Raw genomic sequence first — 19,942 nt, 5'->3', positions numbered from 1 at the left:
GCAAGCTCTTATTTTTGGGTGCTGGTTACACGTCTGCCAAAATGTGGGGGATGATGTGTTTATTGCCTGCAGTAACCAGAACAGAGTCCTTCCATGTGGGGCAGGAGGAGAGTGACTGAGGCTGCTCAAAATGGTATAGAAGCCAAAGAGCAGTAAGGAATCATGATTGAGTTTTACTTCTCTGGAGCAGCACAACTGTGAGACTGAAAGCTCTCCATAGTTTTCTTGAATCTGGGAGACAAATTATAGCATACTGAGATATGTTCTCATTTTGTTGAAAGCTTAGTGAGGTCTGGGAAGGGGCTGGAAGCTCTTCTGCCTCTTCATGCAGTGCTGCCTCCAGATCACAACCTGGTAACTGCTTTAACCTTGTTACTTCTGCATGAGCTCTTGCATTACAATGTGCCCCACTGCAAAGCTGACGGAAAATGCATCTCAAAGGCAGAAGGAATATAATTCTCCTGAGATAGAACAGACACAGTCATCATGCATCCCTGCAGCTTTCCATGGCCGTTCATGTTTGTGGGCTACACCATGTGCCAATACCCAAATACCTACCACTGCATGCAAGGACAAAGCTGTCCAACTGCTGTGATGCTGGTATGAGAGCACTAGGGACTCATTCTGTAAGAAGCTTGAGACAGTTACCATCTACTTGTTCACCCCCCTGTTTCTAATTAGTTATGGCACTGGCATAAAGCAGGGTTTGTGTCTTAAGCCTTCATCTGCTCCTCCTTATTCCCACATGAAGTCATAATCCTTCATGTCATCCCAACTGTGCGCTATGGAAATGATTTAGGATGTCTCACAACAGAGCATAATGACCTCAGGTATTGAATAAATGGAAGGAAAAGAGCTCTTGTGTCACACACAGCTGGTAACGAGCAGAGGGAGATAGGGGAAAGAAACTGGGGAGAAGCTGATGTATCTGTGGAAGAATTTGAAGAACAGTCATGAGATTTTTACACATGGCAGATGTCTAAGATGTTTTGACAGATTCTTCTCGGAGCTTCTAAGTCACAGCAGGGCCCTGCCACATATTTTGTTCTTCATATAATGATGCTGTGCCATTTGTATGGCAGTTTTGCTGCGCTCTTGGGTGGTACCAGCAGGATGAGAAGTGTGGTTAACAGTTGGCTTCAAGGGCCAAGCAGAAATATCAGCCTGCAGTTCAGTCCCTAGCCAAGAATGAGGCACTCGAGAACAAGAAAACAGACTTCTTTTCTAAACAAGGGATCAAAGTGTGATGGACAGACATTAATATCTTCCAGCCACATGAAGCAATGAGGGGTGGCTTGGTAGTAACAGCTTGTGGTAATCATGGGGCAGTGTCTGAGTACCAGAGGTGGGATGCGTGTGACAGAACAGGGACAGAGATAATTGGATCTCACTCTTTGCACCGTCTTCTGCTGAATGCCTGTATCAGTCCCAGACTGGAGAAGAAACTTAACTCAGTGCCTGTGTGAAATGAAACTATGCTAGCTTCTTGGGTGAACTTTAAAGTTAACTAAAGACAATCTGATCTTGATTAAAGATGTTCCTGGAAGACTAGAGTTCAAGCACAAGTCTCTGCTTTTGAGTGGAAGTTGTCACGAGGTCTTGCTATACTTCTTCTGCAGATAGCTTAAAAAAAAAAAAAAGCTTTGACCTGTGAGGCAGCACTGCTCACCAGGCCCTTCCCAGCCTGGCTGTGGTGGACACTCTGCTATCATCTTCCTTCAGCTGTCAAGTGGGATTTCAACCTTTGCCAGCAGGCACCACTTCTGCAACTTACAGCTGAGTTTGCCTTGGAAATATTGCCAGGCAGAGACCACCCATGTTGATGGTGCCTAGTACATAGCTATTAAATAATGCTGATTGCTTCTGAAGGGATGTCCTGTGCTTACTCCATCTGGCTTTTTCTTACTCAGTAACAACCTTCTGATGCTCCTAAATCTTTATTCTCTGAGCAGGGGCAAGTGCCTCCCATGTTAGCTGGATCCCAGCTGCTTTCCTTTCCTTTCATGATTTAATCTCATGCATTCCGCTGGGGCTGCAAGAACCTCCTGCTTCTACATCAGCCTACAGGTGAAAGCAATGAGAAGTTACACCTTGTAATTACAGTTATTATACCAACTAATAGAGCTTTTCATAGCACAAACACTGTCAGCACCCGCCACTGTTGGGAAGCGCTGTGTCTCCAGTCCTGCTCTTGCTGTCAGGCTGGGCACAGATCTGCTGCCCAGAGCTGGGGAGTGAGCCCTGACACTGCCAGCTTGCGTGTAGGGCTAAATTCATCTCTGGGCTTCAGGAAGCTTCTGGATGTGGATCTTGAGCACGAGGGAACAAGATGCTGTGCTAGAAGGCACAGTCTGAGTGGGCTGCCAGCTGCCTTCTGCCTTTTTCCTTTTTTTTTTTTTTTTTTTTTTGCCCATCCTAATGGCAGGCACTGTTCTGCTGCTCACAACCTCCTTTCTCTCCCCCTTCTGTCTCAACGGCAAACTGCTGCTCTGCTTTTCTGAGGCTGATCTTAAAAAGGTGAGAAGCTCTCATAATGCAGTTTTCAAACAAGCCCTTTAGGAAGGAAGGAGAAGGAGTCAGAGGTGGCATACATGTGACAGAACAGGGACAGAGATAATTGGATCTCGCTCTTTGCACCATCTTCTGCTGAATGCCTTTGTCAGTTCCAGACTGGAGAAGAAATTGAACTCGGTGCCTGTGTGAAATGAAACTATGGTAGCTTCTTGGGTGAACTTTAAATTAACTAAAGACAATCTGATCTTGATTAAAGATGTTCCTAGGAGACTAGAGTTCGAGCACGAGTTCTGCTTTTGATAGAAGAAAAAGTTTATATGTCACCAAAGGTAAACCCTTAGGACCCTGAGCCCAAACCCAACTTTTACATCAGCACTGACCTTACACTTCGTGATCTTTTCCTTTAATTCCCCCATCATGTACTGCCTTCTGCTAGGCTGAGCCTGCATTGCCCATAGCAGCAGTGAGGTGTGATGACACCATCAGCCTTTGTTGCTGGGAGCTCCTGGGTCACATGCATACCTGCCACATTCTCCAACCAGACCAGCTCCAAGCAGCAGGGTTGGGACCACAGACAGAGAGTGGCTCTGGATGGGGAGCAGCCATCACCTCATCCCTCCAGGTCTGATGTAACCCATACAGCTCTGGGAGGCTGGTGGAGCTGGTGGCACTACATAGCTATTAGCCACGGCATCAGCTGGTGCTGAGGACCACTGTTAGCTCTGTATCAGTGTGGCTGCACTGAATAATTGCTGTGATGTGCAGGAAGTGGGAGAGAGAACGTACATTCCTAATTACCAGCACAGGGTCGCTCAAGGTGAGTGATCCATGGCTGCATTCCCCATCTGTGCCACAGAAAGGGATGGTGCTTCTGTTCTCACCTCGGTTTGTCTTCTCTGTTTGGATTTCAAGCTCCTCAGGGCTCTGTCTTGCTGCATGTATGTACAGTTCCTTGCTTAATAGAGTCATGATCCAAAGTGAAGCCTGCGGGCACTCCTGTATATTATATCCTTACTAATTTCACAAGAGGTTGCAATCAAATTCCTTTATCAGGCAAAAAGAAAAAGTCCCAGAGAAGAATAAAGAAAGCTATTAAAAACTGAGGAACATTCTACTGAAGTAGAAATAATGGTACTTTGTCCCAAAATGTATAAAATATGTATTGCAATTAAATTCTCTATTGGCAAATTGCTCTACAATTAAAAAACACAGAAGCTTGAGTGAGGCAATTAGAATAATAGTAGTGTTAATTATAGCTTGATGGATTCTGCATGCTGTCAGCAATTACCTTCCAAGTGTGCACTTTCTGAACCGAATCCAAATCCACAAAAAGACACAACAGAATTAGAAATCTCTTCCGTGTTGGCGTGCCTTTGCCACTTTAAAATTTGTTTTCCTAAATACTTTTGTAAGCTATTTAATTAGATTTAATGAGGTTCAAGGCAGAAGCATCCTTCACTCACTACACAACTCCATAGCACGGACTTGGGCTTTGGGGCAAGGCAGGAGCATTGTGAGCGTGCTCATTTCCCATCAAGTGTTGCTGGGGACTGATCCCCAGTGCATGTGCAATGTGATTTAGCATGGATCATAGAATCGTTTGAGTTGGAAGGGACCTTAAAGGCCATCTAGTCCAACTCCTCTGCAGTGAACAGGGACACCTACAGCTCCATCAGGTGCTCAAAGCCCATCCAGCCTCACTGTGGCTGTCTCCAGGTGGACACCATCTCTCTGAGCAATCTGTTTCATCGCCTCATTTTCCCCCCTTCTCCCCCCCATTGTAAATTAACAACAGAACTTCCTAAAGCATCTCCCCTTCTTTCTTACAGCCACCCTTAAGATACTGAAAGGCCATTATCAGGTCACCCCAGTTGGTCAGGGGCAGCAGCTGCTTTCTCTTATTTTGCAGATAGCCTTCAGATAAATGGAAGGACTAAACCCAAGTATTCTTCTATTTCTTCTCCAGTTCTTGGAGGCTGAAACACAACCCTGACCCACTGTGAATCTCTTCTCTTCTTGATGTCCTCCCTCAGATTAACAAAAACCTAATCTATCAGGTTCTATCTCTGCCTTAAAATAATGCCCATTGATTCTTTGGAGGTGTATGGAGGCGTGGCAGCTGTCCTGGCCCCACAGGATCGTCGACACTGCTGAGTGTTACTGGAGAAGGTGGTGGATGGAATGCCTGAGGGTCCTGGTGACCCCAGAGTGGGGTGAGGGAAGCTCTTGCAGAGGCTTAGGTTTTCTATTTGGTGCTGATCTACCATTGGATCATGGAACCCATCTGGATGTGATGCCAGGAGTGCGACCAAAGGTGTTGGATGCTCTATGCTTAGCGCAGGAGCAGCCCCTGAGCAGGCATGGAAGCCCTGACATTAACTTTGCTGGTAATCATCTCGCTGCATCCATTGAATAATTCACATGCCACTGACTGGATGGAGTGCTCCCCTATCTGTGCAGGACTTGCCCCCTCCAATGGTAGAATGCGGGGCTTTCAAACACTGGGTAAATTTGGGCAGCTGCTCGAGTTTAAGGTGAACTGCTCACACTGTGCTCCTGCAATGCTTTGCAGGATACGTCCGTGGGTGATGCTATACCATGGGGAAGGTTACACAGAGGCTGGGGGGACCTCTCGGGCCGGGTCCCTCCTGCGCGCTGCCGGGCGGAGAGCGGCGGGCGCGGCCCCTTTAAGAGGAGCAGAGCAGGGGGGGCGAGGGCCGCCCGCGTTCACACCTGGAGTGGGAAAGGGAGGCGGGCCTTAGCGCTTTTGATTGACGGGCAGCCGGCATCAATGAGGCGCCGAGTGGGGGGGTGATCCTGACCAATAGCGGCGCGCGCGGGCCCGCCCGCCAGCCAATGGGCGGACGCGCGGGGGGCGGCGCGGCTACATGTTGCGGTGCAGCCAACGTGGGCCCGCGGCGAGCGGAGCGGCGGGGCCGGGACGGGGTGCGGGGTCCCGCGGGAGTGCTGAGCGGGCGGCGGGCCGGAACCGGGCGGCGGCGGCAGCCGGGAGAAAGCGCTCGCGGCGGAGGAGGGACCGCGGATCCGTGCCGCGCTGCCTGCGCGGCGGATGCCCTGAGCGCCCCGCGGGGCCGGCGGCCGAGGCGATGGCGCGGGTGGCGGAGCTGCGCTGAGCGCTCGGGGCGCCGCCAGCCGGGACCGCGTTCCGCTCCGCTTCGGACCTTCGCCGGTGCCGGATACAAAATGGCGGTGGTGCCGTCGCGGGGCGGCGGAGGCTCCGCGCTGCCGCTGCTGCTGGCGGTGCTGCTGGGCTCGGCCGCCGCCTGCCCCGACGGCTGCGTCTGCGACGGGGAGCGGCTGCGCTGCGGCGGGCTGGGGCTGCCCGAGGTGCCCCGGGAGCTGCCCCACGGGCTGCGGCACGTGTGAGTATCGCGGGGCGGCTGGCCGCGGGCGGGCGGGTGTTTGAACGGTGTTTTTACCGGCCGAAGGGTCTCCGCTTTCTCCGCGCGGGGGGCGAGGAGAGCGGCGGTGCCGTCCGAAGCGGGGGTCCCGCTGCGCTCCGCCGGAGCCTTATTTGGGCATCTCCGAGGGGCAGCGCCCGGCCCGGCCCCGCCGCGCTGCCCTAATACGGGGCCGGGCTGCCCCGCCGCGGCTCTGAGCGCCCGCTGCGGCACCGCGGGGCGGTTTGGGGTGGTTTTGTGGACAAACGAAGGGTTTGCCAAGTGAGCTGCAAGCTCTGCCTGCGGCTCGCTGCCGCCCTGCTGCCCCTCGGTTCGTCTCTGCTTGTTGAGATCATCGGTGTATCCCTGTGCTGAGTGTTACGGCCGCGGATTCTCTATGAGGTTTTCCTTCAGAGCGTTAGGAAGGATTTAGGTGCATCCTCCGGGTGCTGCTGTGCACTTCAGAGCTGAACCCGGGTGCTGTCAGCGCTGTGCATCCCATGGTTGTGGTGTGATGAACGACGAGCATCTCTGTGCCTGTAGCTGGGCAGAGATCCGTGTCCCTCGCTGGTCGGTAGCCCTGGAATTGAGCATCCAGAAAGGGAGAGGGGGAAAACTGCCTCAGCTCTTTTGCACCAACGTACAGATTAATGGGGAGTATCTGTTACAGCAGTGAGTTATATAGGTTCAGCTCTGCCAGGAGAGAGAGAAGTCACCCAAATATTGCTGCAGACCATCCAGTTTCCTATTAAGAATGATGAGGGGCTGTCAGATTCTCTCTGCATTCCCTTCTTTTGGCTGCAGAAATACTGTGTTTGACCCACAGTTCTCAGGTGTCGCTAAGAGGAGGCTGTGGCTGCCTGCTCACCTGTTGCTCTGCACTCCTGCTCAGCATTGGGCACTGTCCTGTGTGGTTCTTCATCTCAGCATAACGCCAGAATCCCCACGCGCCTTGTAAAAATAGGACAGTGCGTCTTGTTTCACACAGGGAAATGCATTAATAGCGTGGTTTGACCGAATTTATTGTGTTTTTTGGGAGTATGAATGCCCAAGAGTGTCTTTTTCATATGGAACAGATTTTGGAATGTCTTTGAGTTCAGTAAGTTTTATTGGTAAAGTAATTGCTTGTATAAATCTGCTGCCTGGGAGCTGTTGGACTTGTAGCCACTTTAGCAAGATATGGTTTGTCATTTTGTAAGTAGTAAACTAACAGAAGAATTGGCTACGGTGGAATTTTTCTGACAGTGCATAATTCAGAGCTTTTTTTGCCCTTGTCCTTGTTTAATATTAAAACAAACAAACAACACCTAAGAGTTTAAGCTACTGTGAAAATTTCTGCATTTTAGAGTAAGGTTGGTTGTGTTGCTTTTTCATGATTCCCGGACTCATCAGTGCTAATTCTGGGTGTGGAAGCAATGGGACAGGGCTGTGTGCATGCACCCAGGCTGAGCTCTGCTGGTGGCATCACTCATAGGAACCCATATGGAGATCCCATGTTCAGTGGCTTGCATTGGTGTGTCCTCACTTCACTGAGTGCTTTCAAAAATCCCTCCTTAGCAGTTTATCTATTTTTTTTTCCCCCTCTAATTAGTGCCCCGGTGCTCAAGCAGTGCTGGATTGGTTTTCAGTGTGTTGAGATAAAGCTTTTGTTTGGACTGCAGGAAACTCTGCACACTGGGGAGGGTTGTGCACCGCCCTAATCGCTGTGTATTTTGTCAACAGGGCTATCAGTGCCCAGGAAAAGCAGTGGGAGCTTTTGAAACTATTGTTATTTCTTCCTTGGCAGCGGCTCTTGCAGTTGTGATTTTTCTCTTTGGCTTTCAGAGGGCAGAGCTGATGCACAGAAGGGCAGCGTGCTGAGGTCGCTCGCAGCCAATGCAGAATGGCACGGGTTGGGGTTCTTAAGAGGAATAGCACTGCACAGCCAGCTGCAGCACCCTGTGGTGGTGCAGGACCCACACAGCCCTGGTTTGAGCACCCAGCTGACTCAGGGCAGGGTGCAGTGTGTGCACTCTCCTTCTGTTGTGCTGAGCCAGAGCTGGTGTTGTGCATGTGAGTGTAACCACTTAAAATTCAGCTCAAGAAGGGATGAGTTGATCCAAGCTTTGTGGGCTAGAGCAGCCCAGAAGGACTGAATGTGAATGGCTGCAAAACAGAATAAAAGAATGAAATGCTTGCATCTCATATCTCCAGTAACAGCTAAATGAGGAGGGAGTTCCCTGCCCTTGGCTGGTTATGGACATGGGGTGCTGAGTATGGCAGGGTCTCTGCAGGTGCTGCTCTGAGCTGTCCCAGGAAGATGAATTTGGGTATGGTTACATTGCCCTGAGGCTATCTGCCTGGCACTGCTGCTCTCAGCAGAGCACCTGGGTGCTGCTGGGAGTCCTGTGGGTGCCTGGCCGCAGGCATTTGAGCTGGGAGCCTGGGACAGAGCCATGCTGTGTTCAGGAAACCAGGATGCCTGTGCTCAAAATTCCAGATTAACTTAATTTTTTTTATTTTTTTTTTTATTAAACTAGAGCCAGATCTTGTGAGCACAGCAACAGTTAAGGCAGCTTCCTTGGCTGGAGAAGGTACTGGGGGATGAATGTGGAGGTGTTGCAGGAGGAAGGTTTCTGGCAGTTCCAAGCCTGCTGCAATAATGGGATACAGATGAAGCAGCCATTGCTGGGGGCTGATTTTTGGGAGGGGGCTGCCGGGTCAGGGTGATGGCAGAGCCTGTCCTCGCAGCGCCGCACGCTTGCAAAAATCCTCCCTGACTGTGAACATGTGTCTGGGATTCGCTGCCCACCCCCAGCATGCCATGACATTTATTGGCTCCCACTGGAGAACAGCAGCGAGCCTTCATCTGCTGTCTGATCTTCGTGTCTTAATCCTGAGCTGAGCCCCGGCTGGGAGGAGTGATCCCACCCGGACTGGGGTTAGATGTGCACGTGAGATCCGTAGTGCAGATCCGAAGCCCTGCTGCACTGAAGTCTGCAGGACCCCCGCAGCCACCTCCCTATTTCTCTCTCCTTTTGAGAAACTTCTGGCATTTAATCACTTTGAGGCTTTTCCCTCTGCACAGTGACTGCAATTTGAAACGCGAGGGTCTCCTACAAAAGGAGAGTGCTCAATGGGCTGTGTTAATATTCAGTGCCTTTTACAATGCAGCATGAAAAGGGGAGAATGGATGGGCTGGGGGAAAGGGGAGGGAAAGTTCCCAGAGCAGGGGGACAAGAAGCCCAGTAGGCATCAGAGAACTGAACACACAGCAGTTGTTCTCTAGGAAAACCAACCTTTATGGTTTTGTAGCAGCTCAGTATTTTGACTTTGCTTTGCAAACTGCCCTGCAGATGTGTGGGGCTGGAGGGTAACTGAGCCTTGCAGGAGCTCAACCTGAAGTCTGGGGCTGAAGACGTGAGCTATGGGGCTGCTTGCCTTCTCCCATCACTTTAGTTTCCCCTTGTGCAGCCTAGCCCCGTGCCTGCTGGCACAGCCACTCCATTCAGTGCACAGTGGGTGCTTGGAATCTGCAGTGCTGCCTTTGGCTCTTGGCTACTTCCATCCCTCTCAGGGAGGTTGGAGCTTTGCCTTGAGTTCTGCACAGTGCAGTGCTTCCCAGTGGCTCCCACCTCTCAGCACCCAGCTCAGATAAGACCTGCTGCATTGTCCTGCACGTCAAACATCCCTGCCACACCCAAACATCCCAAGCGAGCTGCGGGGCTTTGCACTGATCTTGCTGTCAGACACCTCAGATTGAGTTAGCTCAGCTCATCAGTTTTTAACATCATCATTCTGTGCTGCTAACCTAATCGTGCAGTGTGACTCCTTGTTTTGCAACGTGGAGCTGATGGGATCATGCTGATGAATAGAGCAGAGATAATTTTTTTTTTTTTTCTCCTGCAATGCACTCAGCTGGAGTCAAGGACCAGGATGCTGTTTTGCTAACGCAGAACGCGAAATGCATTTTATTGTTGGAGCTGAGTCATCCATTAATAGTTAACCAAATCCTGCGCTGCAGCTCCAGTCCTTCACCCCCAGCCAGTGCCAGCTTCAGCCCAGGACTACAACGTGTGCAGTACGTTACGCTCCCTCATTATCTTTTCAGCACGTTGTCTCTCCAGCCACAGCTGTGTAATTTTGAGGAGATCTAGAAGCAGGCCCTGCTATTTGGGGGCACCCCTCAGGGTGTGCTGGGACATCGTGGCTAAGCTCAGGAGTCTGCTTTGGTTGTTGGTTGCCTTTTCAGTTTGAGTAGGGGCTGAAATACAGGCAGCCACCTGGTCTGTGGCAGGCTGGGAAATCTGCAGAGATGTAGTCTTAAATGCCTTGCTCTTAAACTCATCCGCTGTGCAAGCTGTTCGCTGAGAGCGTTTCCCTTTCAGTGAAAGTGCCTATTTTTAGATGAATCCTTCCAGATTAGAAAATGCATACCTTGAGTTCAGTGGAAATTTGGCTGTGAAACCCTGAAATGAGATACTGCTCTCCAGACCACCTCCTCCAGTTGGCAGGCTCTTGCTCAGTGCAGAAAAGCAGGACAAGCCCTCAAGTGCATTTGGGCAGTTGCTTCCTCCAGCAGAGAGATGCAAATTGGGCATCACAGTATTTTCACAGTTGCCCAAAGCCTGTGCTTGCTGATGAGTGCCCACCTGGATGGAGCACTCTTGTCTCTATGCTGCAGTGCTTGCTGCCCTAGCATTAGCCATCGGTGCTGGCATCTAAGCAGGCTTTTGCCTGCTTGCAGGACTTGCTGTGCTGATGGGTGGCTTCCCCACGGTGCTTGGGCAGCATTGGTGCAGCAGCGGTCCCTGTGGGTAGGGGAGCTGCTGGTCTGCAAATTGTATTGTGGGTAATAAAATGGCTATCAGAGGAAACTGCCTGGCTGGAGGCCCTGTGAAAAATCACCCCCTAAATGTGTTCCAGTTGTCCAAACATTGCTGCCTGTCCGTCCTCCTCTTTGTGCTTGTGAGCCCGAGGAAGATGGGGAAAGCTTGCTCTGCCTCCTCCAGTGTTACGAGCAGTCCTGAGAAGCTTTGCTTAGTTTTCCAGGGCTTATTTTAAGTGATGCTTTGCTGGGCAACTCCTCAAGAGCTGCAGAAAAGCACTAGCCACTTTCCTGGTGGGTCTTTATGTTAAAATAAATGAACAAAATTAAATCTGGGGCTTCCTCTCATCCCCCTTTTGCCCTGGTCTGACCTTGCCAGGAAGCCTTTGTCGTCTCTGGAACCAGGAGTAGAGTCAGAGCAACACAGGGTAAAATGGAGAGATTTGTCCTTTTGTAGGAGATTTAAGCAAACCATATGATGTTTCACTTTGAAATGTCACAGTACTTTCCACTCTTGCTTTGTTTTTGTGCTGTTCCTCTCTGTGTTGCTCTGTAAACAACTCCATTCCTCCCTACAAGTCTTAAGTAAGAATTCTTGGCTTTCAAACACGTTTTGGGTTTCTTCTGAAGTATGGCACATAAGTGCTGCATTAAACATATACATCTTATTCACGTGTTAGGCCTTTCTTATATGGAAGTGTTTGAGAATTGTTTTTGTTTGACAGAGCTGTAAACTTTGTCCTGCTTCCCACTCTCCAGTCTTTATTATTGAGCAGATCACTGCCCAGAAGTTGTTGAGATTGGTGAACTTAGAGGACTTGGATGACTCTGCATTCATAAGAGCAGAACGAATTCCTTTGCTTTCCTTGTTAGCAGGTTAGGAAATGGCTTATTGATGATCATAATATTGTGGCCAGGCAGATTCAGTTCTCCTGCATGAACGGGAGCAGGAAGCTCCTGGTGTGGGAGGAGATCTGCAGAGCTGAGGCCTCACCCTGCCTCCTTAGTGCTCTTGTCTTCCATGTCATCATTGGTCGGTGGCCTCTTGAACAAGAAGCTGCTTGCTGCCCCTCCAGTCAGTGCGGTCAGCCCCTGGACTTCTGGTAAATGTATTTATCTGTGGGGCTCAGCCCAGCTCCCCAAGGAAGCTACTTGGTTTTTTGATGTCTAATTGAACTGAACCCTTTCCCGGAGTTCTGATTTCATTCATACTGAACTTATCAGTGGAGATGTGTGCTGGTCATTGGGTTGATTTGCTTGGACAAAAAGCTGTATGGATATGGCAGAACGTGTTGGGTTTGTGCTGTCTCCTTCAAATAACCTTCAGATAGCTCTACCTTGTACAATGGTCTCTCTGAGGCAGTGACCAGTGATGGTACCGCCTGTGTTCTGACCTTGCTGGGGCCCGGTGTGGTCGTTCCTCCACGCAGCGCTGCCCAGGCAACCGGGAGCCGCGGTAGGAAGTGTTTCAGCCAAAGCAGCAAGACTTTGTGATGGTCACAGCCACAGCTGGGAACAGTTTTGTCAACTCTCTGCTCCCTGCTTGGAGGAGAGCTTCCAGGAAGAGGACTTTGTGCCTCCAAGCCTGCGAGCATTGAGCAATCACCCTGGGTGCCTGCGTTCTCCCAGCTCGGCAGTACTGCTGCGTGTGCAGATGTGCTGGGCATGCAGTCCTGCTCCTTGGGCTTTACCAGTATCCCTAGGGAAAAGGTAGAGCTGTGCAGTAGCGTGGCATCCCTGGGTGATGCTGGATAACAGCCTGAGCTGTTTACTGCAGTGCTGCTTGCTTCCAGTCTCCTTCCAGCACTTGTGTCTCAAGTGCTAGCACTTTGTGGTCTGCTCTACAAGAGCGTTATGAGCTGTCCTTTTAGCTGGCAGGGGTGCCTGTGACCAACATGATCCTGCATTCATCTGTGTGTCCCCGTGCTCCAGCTCCCGGAATTCTTGTTCTCCTTGGAGTGTGACAGCTTTTCCATAGCACCCCACTGCAAGCCCCAGATGGCATTCCCCTCCTGCAGCACCGGTGCTCCCAGTTAGCTGCTGCTGTGCTCTCAGCCTGGCTCCTTGCTGCTTGCTTCAGCTCTGGCTGCAAGCACTCTGCCAGCTCTCAGGAGAAGTTCTGCAGCTCCCTATGCAGAAATTGTAATGCCAGCATACAGCTTGTTCTGAAGCAGACTGTGTGTGTTGAAGCTGTGCAAGCTTGACATTCAACTTTTTCAAAAGTCAAAATAACAAAAATCTACCTTTGTGGAGGGAGGAGATGGCAGCTACACTTCTGGGGCTGCATGTGCTAATTAAACCACAAGGCTTTCTGTTTGTGAAAGACATGGCTAAAATAAGAGAACAATTCATTGCAGGCTACAGGCCTGCACATTTGGATACAAAATGAGGAAGTTTCCCTGTCCAACAATTTCCGATTACTTCCTCTCTGGTTTCCTCAGCATCCTGACCACCAGTTACAAAACTGCCTGCCTTATTGTGGTATAGTGTCCCTTCTTGCATCTCTGCTTTGCAGCCAACTGGAGAAACTTCTCACAAAACTGTTCTGATGCTGCTGGGTGATAGGCAATTAAAAGAGCACTTGCAGGACCAGAAACCCCTGTTATCCTCACAACTCTTTCTAAGTCAAGCCCTCAGTTATCATTTGTGACCCAGGATTGTCATCCTAGGAGCTACATGAGCAGAAGTGCATGCCTGCCCTACATGTTTGGAGCTGATGAGGTGTTGGGAAGTGGGTGGATCTTGTCTGAGGAGAAGCAGCTCTGCCAGGAGCTTCTCACAGCACAATCATCTCTGCTCCATAAAGGCTGGTCTGGAAGTGAACTTGATCTGGAAGCCTGTTTTATTTATTTGCTTCAACTTCATTCTGATTTGAGGGGAGCACATGGAGGCCACCAGCCTTGTTGGGAGCACAAGCTGTCCTGGCACGGCCACGCTCTCTTGTTGGAAGATTATGTTCTGGGTGATATTTGAAATGCAGCTGCCTTTGAGCAGAAAACCCACACTTCCTTCAGAGTTTTGACTCTTGCATTTTTCAGCTTGGGCAGACTTTAAAGTTTTCTGCAATGTTCAAGGGAACCGTTTGATTTCTCTTTGCCCACATGTCAGCATTCCTGAGCAAAACAGCCTCAAGATTTGTGGGGCAGATTCTTGAAATTCTGGGAATGTTTTGGGCCGGAAGATGTTTCCAGAAACTGCCCAGCCTAACAAAAAAGAGTTGGTAGGACTTGGATGAAGCTTGGGGAAAACGAAAAAGGCATTTTTATCCTTCTTTTTATTATTGTTATTATTTTTTTAAATGAGCATCATTCCAATCAAAACCTCCACTCCTGGGAGCTGTTCTGCTCTGCCACCTTGTTGCTGTCAAACCACGCTGTGCTTATTTGAACAGAACAGATAAGATATGCGTTTTAAAAGTGAGGCTTGTTGCCCTGCACTGATTTCTCACGTGCTTCTTGCCGATGTCATGTAAGGTGAGATCTGAAAAGGGGTTTTGATCCCTAAAGGACATAAGTGATAGAGAAGTACCCGCAAGCCCCGTTTAGACCCCATGAGGATGCTGGCCTAAGCACATCAAGAAGAGATTTGATCACAAGCACCCCCTAGCCCAAGCCTTGCAGCACCAACGTGTTGCTGTCCTGTGTGGTTTTTTTTTTGTTAGCTGTAAACATTTCTGGTGTGCTCAGGGGTTATGGTACTAAGGTTGTCTCTTCAGCATGGTGGTTTGACTGGAACCAAAATTGCAGGTTGATTTTCCCCTTTTGTCTTCCCTCCTTTTCCTGCTGGAATTGAGAACCACTTCAAAGACTCAGATGCGTTGGTGCCAGACGCCATTCAGTTATTGTTAGAAGAATCTGAAATGTAATTGGGAACAAACCTTTATTTGGCCAAGTGTGTCAGGCTGTAGGCTTTTGCTCAAGGAGGAGGTGGGTGCTGAGACTCTTGATTTGGTGTCTGCACACTTGTGGCAGATGAGTGGTCTGGGAATTCTCTTGCATCTGGTAAATGTTGGCAAATTCTGGAAAGTGTATTTTGGAGTGATGTTTTGGTTTTTTTTCTTCTACCTGGGGACACATACTGATGCTTAAACATTATCAGCATACTTGCAGAATTCCTTGCGGTAAGAAAAGGCATCAAATTGGTTTTGGCAGGATAACTTCAGTAGACATGCTCCAGGTCCAGGTTTCTCTGCTTGGCAAATACCAAGTTGTCCTGCTTTCTTTTAAACACTTATCTACTGTGTGGGGTATGGGTTATTGTTTGACATAATCTCTAAAACATTTGTAAAAGCATGGACAAGGGAGATGTCAGCATCCGTTTCAGTTTTATTTGCTATGAGGGCAGATGCTATGCAGGAGGCTTGTCGCCTGGTTTGGTTCTCTTGGCAGAGCCCCCAAGGCTGCAGGGCTCCCAGGAGCCCAGCAGCACTCAGGTGCTTTGCTTGCATGCTCAAGCTGTTTTTCAGGTTACTCTTGTAGCCTAACTTGGAGAAACAGGTCCCCAGAACTCAAAAACATCACAGGGTCTTCAGCTGAGTGATGCTTGCTGGGTTTTTTTACTACTTTTTCTTTGCCTCCCCTACCACGAGCACCAGCCCCGTTGCGTATGGCTGCCCATCTGTTGTTTATTATCTCTGTTACGCTGTGGTTAGTGCTCACACATGATATTTCTTTGGTTTCCGTACAGACTGAGCGAGTCGTCCACCACTGGATCCAAAAAATGTAAACTATTTATAAATGAAAAATACTCTCAAGTTTTAAAGAGCCTTGTTGTCTTCTTTCTCCGGCATGTGCATGTTTGGCTGATCTCGTGTAATCCCACTGATGTGAATCCAGATCTGTAACAATTTATGGATCTGGGGGACTTGGGTAGGAACTTTGTCATGACCTTGTGTTGGTGGGGAGAGAGCATGAGGTGATAGTGATAAACAGGGCTGGAAATTTGACTGCACTGCACTCTGTGCAGATATGAATCCAAAGTCAGATAAAGGTTCCCTCAAAATTCAAGGATTCTTGATTTTGATTTTCCACTTGGGCTCAACTCCATAATAAGCAAATCTTGAAAAGTTGGGACAGAAACTTCTTAATGTGGTATGAAAGGGCTTGAAACAACTAGAGTGCTTTTTTTAATACTCTTAACAATTAAACTCTGTTTTTGTGCTCTGTCTTTCAAGCGTGTACTTACAGTTTTATATTGAACTAATAACCTGTGTTTAGTCTCCCAGGGAAGACAAATAAGACAGGGTTTAGTAACGTATTAAGGGAGGCTGGGGTCAGTTCTTCATGCCTGTTCCCATCTGAGCTGCTAGGCTGGTTTGGAAAGCAAGACAGCTGCTGATACTGAGTGGGCCCAGTAAACAAAGAAAATGGCTTGGTTTTTAGAGAGGACATTTGGAGCACGTTCCATTGGTTGGGACCAACATGGCATGTTGATGGACATGACTTCTCCACATGTGAGCTTTACATGGCCTGCTGTGCACCTGCACACACTGGGCTGTGTGCTGCCTGGGCTGTCCATGGCTGCCCTCCTTTGCCCTGTGGTGTTGGGGTGTTCTGTGCAATCACGGTATCAGCAGATGCAGCAGGGCTGCTCTGTTCTAAGCCAGGAGATAAGAGCTCAAAAAATAGCTGGGATTTACTTCTTTTGATTTTACATGGCAACCCAAGCTAGCTGACCAAAACTGTGCCAGCTTTCTCATTGTTGGTGCATGTAGGCAGCCTTTGCTGTGTCACCTATGCCTTGTGGTGCTGCAGGTGGTATGAAAATCACACAACTGATACGGATATCTTTCTCCATCTGGTCCAACCTCTGCTCCAGCATGGCCTCTTAGAGCAGGATCAGATGCAAGTGTCTCCTAGAGATCACCAAGGAAACCTCACAACCTCTGGACAACCTGCTGCTCTGTCCCCTGCGTGCACAGAAGTACTTCCTGGTGTCCAGATGGAACCTTCTCTGTACCACTTTGCGCCCATTGCCTCTTGTCCTGGCACTGGGCGCCACTGAAAAGAGCCTGGCTCTATCCTCTTGGCACCCTCCTTTCATGCATTTATGGTCATTGATGAGATCCTGTGAGTCTCCTTGTCTGCAGGCTGAGCAGCCCCATCTTCTCAGCCTCTCCTCACATGGAAGGTAAAAATATTGTGGTGTAACCGGTGCATAAAGAAGTAAAGCATGTTGAGAGTAAATTGTGTTGTTTCCAAGTTTTTTCTGGGTGCTATTTGTGTTGATATTGATAATCCTTTATTCTTTAAAACTCATGGGTAGGGATGTAGGGTTTTCCTAATTTTGTATCCTAGCATCTAACCATATTTGCACTCCTGCAGATAGCTTCTGTTGCTTGTCCCCCACAGACCAGCGCTTGCCGGAGGGCGGCTCACAGCCTAGCTAGGCCTGTGGAACAAAGCCTTTAAGGTACTGATTGTATATTAATGAACAGCCAAGCAGGCAGGCTGGTGCCAAAAAGCAGCAAGTGAGAAAGCCAACAATATCAGTGCGAACTTTGCACTCTGGAAAGTGTGAAGTGATGCTGGTGAAAGGAGTTTATTGCACAAGTGGAGCACAGCGGTCCTCTTTGATGCCCGAATTTCTACGCTAGTAAACCAAGAAAGAATAATTGGCCAGCGGTACCCGGTGTGCTCCATGTAACCCATTCTGCACCCACAGACACGCTGCCTGCTGTTGAGTGATGTTTGTGGCATGGTTTTTGAGGTGCTGACTCCTGGCAGCTGGCACTCTGGGTAGTGGTACCTTTTGGAGCACGTGCAGTTGTTCCCACATCTGGCTTGTATCACCCGCAGCGGGTTTTATTACAGGCTGTAATTATCTGTGAGGACCCTACTCTTCAGTCAGGTCTGTCCAGAAGCATTGGGTAAAGCAAGATTCCAGTCTGGAAAAATATCCAAAATGAGCCAGTGTGTGGATCAGTTAATGAAACAGCTGCTGATTGCAATGTGCTTTTCCTGGTATTTGGCTGAAATGGGGTTTCTTGTCTGCTGCCTGTTCATTAGCTAAACTTTTTAATTCTGAGTCTGGCTTTTCTGACCCTGTGCTTTTGGAAGGGGTTTCCAATCCAGAACATTTGAAATATTTAAGATGATTTTGCAAATATATGTGTGTATGTGTATATATGTATATATATATATATATTTTTTTTTATTTGGATCTGGGCCAGTTTTTGCTTGTGCACGATGTATAAAGTGGGTTTGAAAAAATGTTGTTTTCTCTCTCTCCTCCCATTTAAACATTTCAGGAATGTCAAGTCTTGTCAGCCTTGGCTGTGCAGAAAAATCTCTCGAGGAGCTTAGGATGTGTTTTTCATGTGATCTCAAAACCCCGAGGGAAGGTGCAGAGGGAGGGAGAGAGCAGGTAGTTAACAAAAGCTTCCTTTATCCCAAACCGTAATTAGGCATTACCATTAAATAGCAGCAACCACACAAAAAAAACTCCAACAACCTGACTCTTGGGTCTGCAGCACTTGGCCCCTTGGTTCATTCCCAGCTTTCCCTCGCAGTCTTCTGCAATCCAGATAAAACCCAAATTTGTAATGTAAACCTGTTGCAAATATGAGCGGATTGAGGCAAAGGCTTTTATTCGCCAGTTTGCTGCTGCAGCTGCATGTAATAGCAAGCAGTCAGTGTGGAAGGAGTCCTGCTTTCCTGAGGATTTCTGTCTCTAGGGCTGACTGCCTTTTTAATTGACTTTCCTGTTATCTCCACATCATGTTTTGGTATCGCCTTCCTTTCCCCTGTGGCTGTCCTTGGTGTATTTTGGGAGTGCACAGGGCTGTCTGTTTGCTGTATGGATCGACCTGTGCGATCACGAGCTGCCACGCAAACTCTTCTCTGCCTCTTCTGGGGGGAAGTTTGGGGCATTCGGGGGCTGGTGGGGAGCTGCTGGCTATGCCTTGGCCCCATGTAGGGCTGGACTTCAGAGCCCAGCCCTGGAAAGGGAAGGAGGGGGGGGGAAACAGACACCCAAAGAAGGAAAAAGAGGAAATGTTTGTTTAATTCCTTACGTAGTGTAAGGTTCAGAGCAAGCAGATTGTGAAATAGCACGGAGCTGGGAGTTGCTTTGCCCGCAGTTTGCAGATAACATGTGCAGAGCAGGCAGCGGCGGCTGGGTTGGGGGGGATGAGGCTTATTTGTTTGTCTAGTTTGTTTTTAATTTAAATAACCTCTATAATCTCCCTCCCTCCTGATAGTAAGCGATTCCATCTTTCCAAGGGCCTCCCTGTGTTGTTTGGCCTGAAATGCAAGCTGTGCTCACTGTTTACAATGGAGATTCAGTGAGTGTGGATGGGAGGGGGGGGGAGGAGGTTGTGGGGTTTGGGCATGGCTTGAGTGCTGGCACAGCTTTGCCCCCAAAATTTGGTGCTCCCAACTATAGGAAAGGGACAGCACTGTGTCCAGCTTGGCTTTGCACAGCAGGAAAGAGGGGTCAGATTAGGGAGAGAGCAGTACCTTACCTGTGCCCCAAAGGACAGGCGGCCTGAGGTGGTGGGCAGCTGGGGTTTGACGGCATTTTGATGTCCCAGCAGCTTCAGGCTTTGTGTTTTCTTTATTAAAGAGGAATAATAAAAAAAGAAACGGCGACAAAAGAGCCATTTGCAGACTTCTCATAAACATCGCAGGGATTTCTCAGCAAAGTTGAGAGACCGTTGAAGCCAGTCAGGCATACCAGAAACTTTATGAAATAGTTGGATTTGATCAACACTTAATCACTCTCAGGCTGCCTGCCTCGCTCTTGCTTGCCCTCTCCCCTTCCCCACGCTGCTCTGAGCGTTGTGCTGCACTCCGGGGCTTCTCTATACACCCAGTGTAAAATTTAGCAGGCATTTAGTGCACTGCAGCAACCAAGCAACAGGGCTGCGCTGTGCTTCTGAGTCCCATTAGGTACAGGACAACAAATGAAATCCTTTTTTGCCTTCCTCCAGAGTTGTGCAGAGCATCCTGCAGTTTCCCAGAGGCTTTTCTCCTTGGGGTTGGAGGGGCTCTGCCTCTACAGGCTCTCACACATGTTTTGCTGTAGCCAAGTCCTTCCCAGCCTGCCATTGCGCTGCTCTTGCATTACCTTGTGGGCACACGTCCAATTCTGAGCAAAAGAGAAATAGAGATTTTTTTTTATTCCTTTTCTTTGTGTTGAAAGACAGCTTTTTCCCTAGCAGAAGGCTTTAGATAAAGGTAAGAATTTCCAAGTTGTTTAACAAAGTTATTAGTAAATA

General features: G+C 49.0%; 1 protein-coding gene across 2 annotated transcripts in view; it reads left to right on the top strand.

Moving 5' to 3' along the window:
- Nucleotides 1-5,355: 5,355 nt before the first annotated feature.
- Nucleotides 5,356-19,942, top strand: part of LRIG1 (leucine rich repeats and immunoglobulin like domains 1) — an 81,365-nt gene continuing 66,778 nt past the window's right edge. Inside the window, exon 1 of one of the 2 annotated variants that reach the window (XM_085236190.1) lies at nucleotides 5,356-5,897. In XM_085236190.1, the coding sequence (XP_085092316.1) occupies nucleotides 5,371-5,897 (527 nt within the window). In that variant the 5' untranslated portion in view covers nucleotides 5,356-5,370. The remainder of the gene's footprint in view (nucleotides 5,898-19,942) is intronic. The other variant, XM_085236188.1, reaches the window with a different exon arrangement.

The sequence above is a fragment of the Meleagris gallopavo genome, chromosome 14, assembly GCF_905368555.1.
Source record: "Meleagris gallopavo chromosome 14, MGAL_WU_HG_1.1, whole genome shotgun sequence".
NCBI lineage: Eukaryota > Metazoa > Chordata > Aves > Galliformes > Phasianidae > Meleagris > Meleagris gallopavo.
Note: the sequence above shows the minus strand (reverse complement) of the source record. Positions and strands in the feature narration are given on the sequence as shown.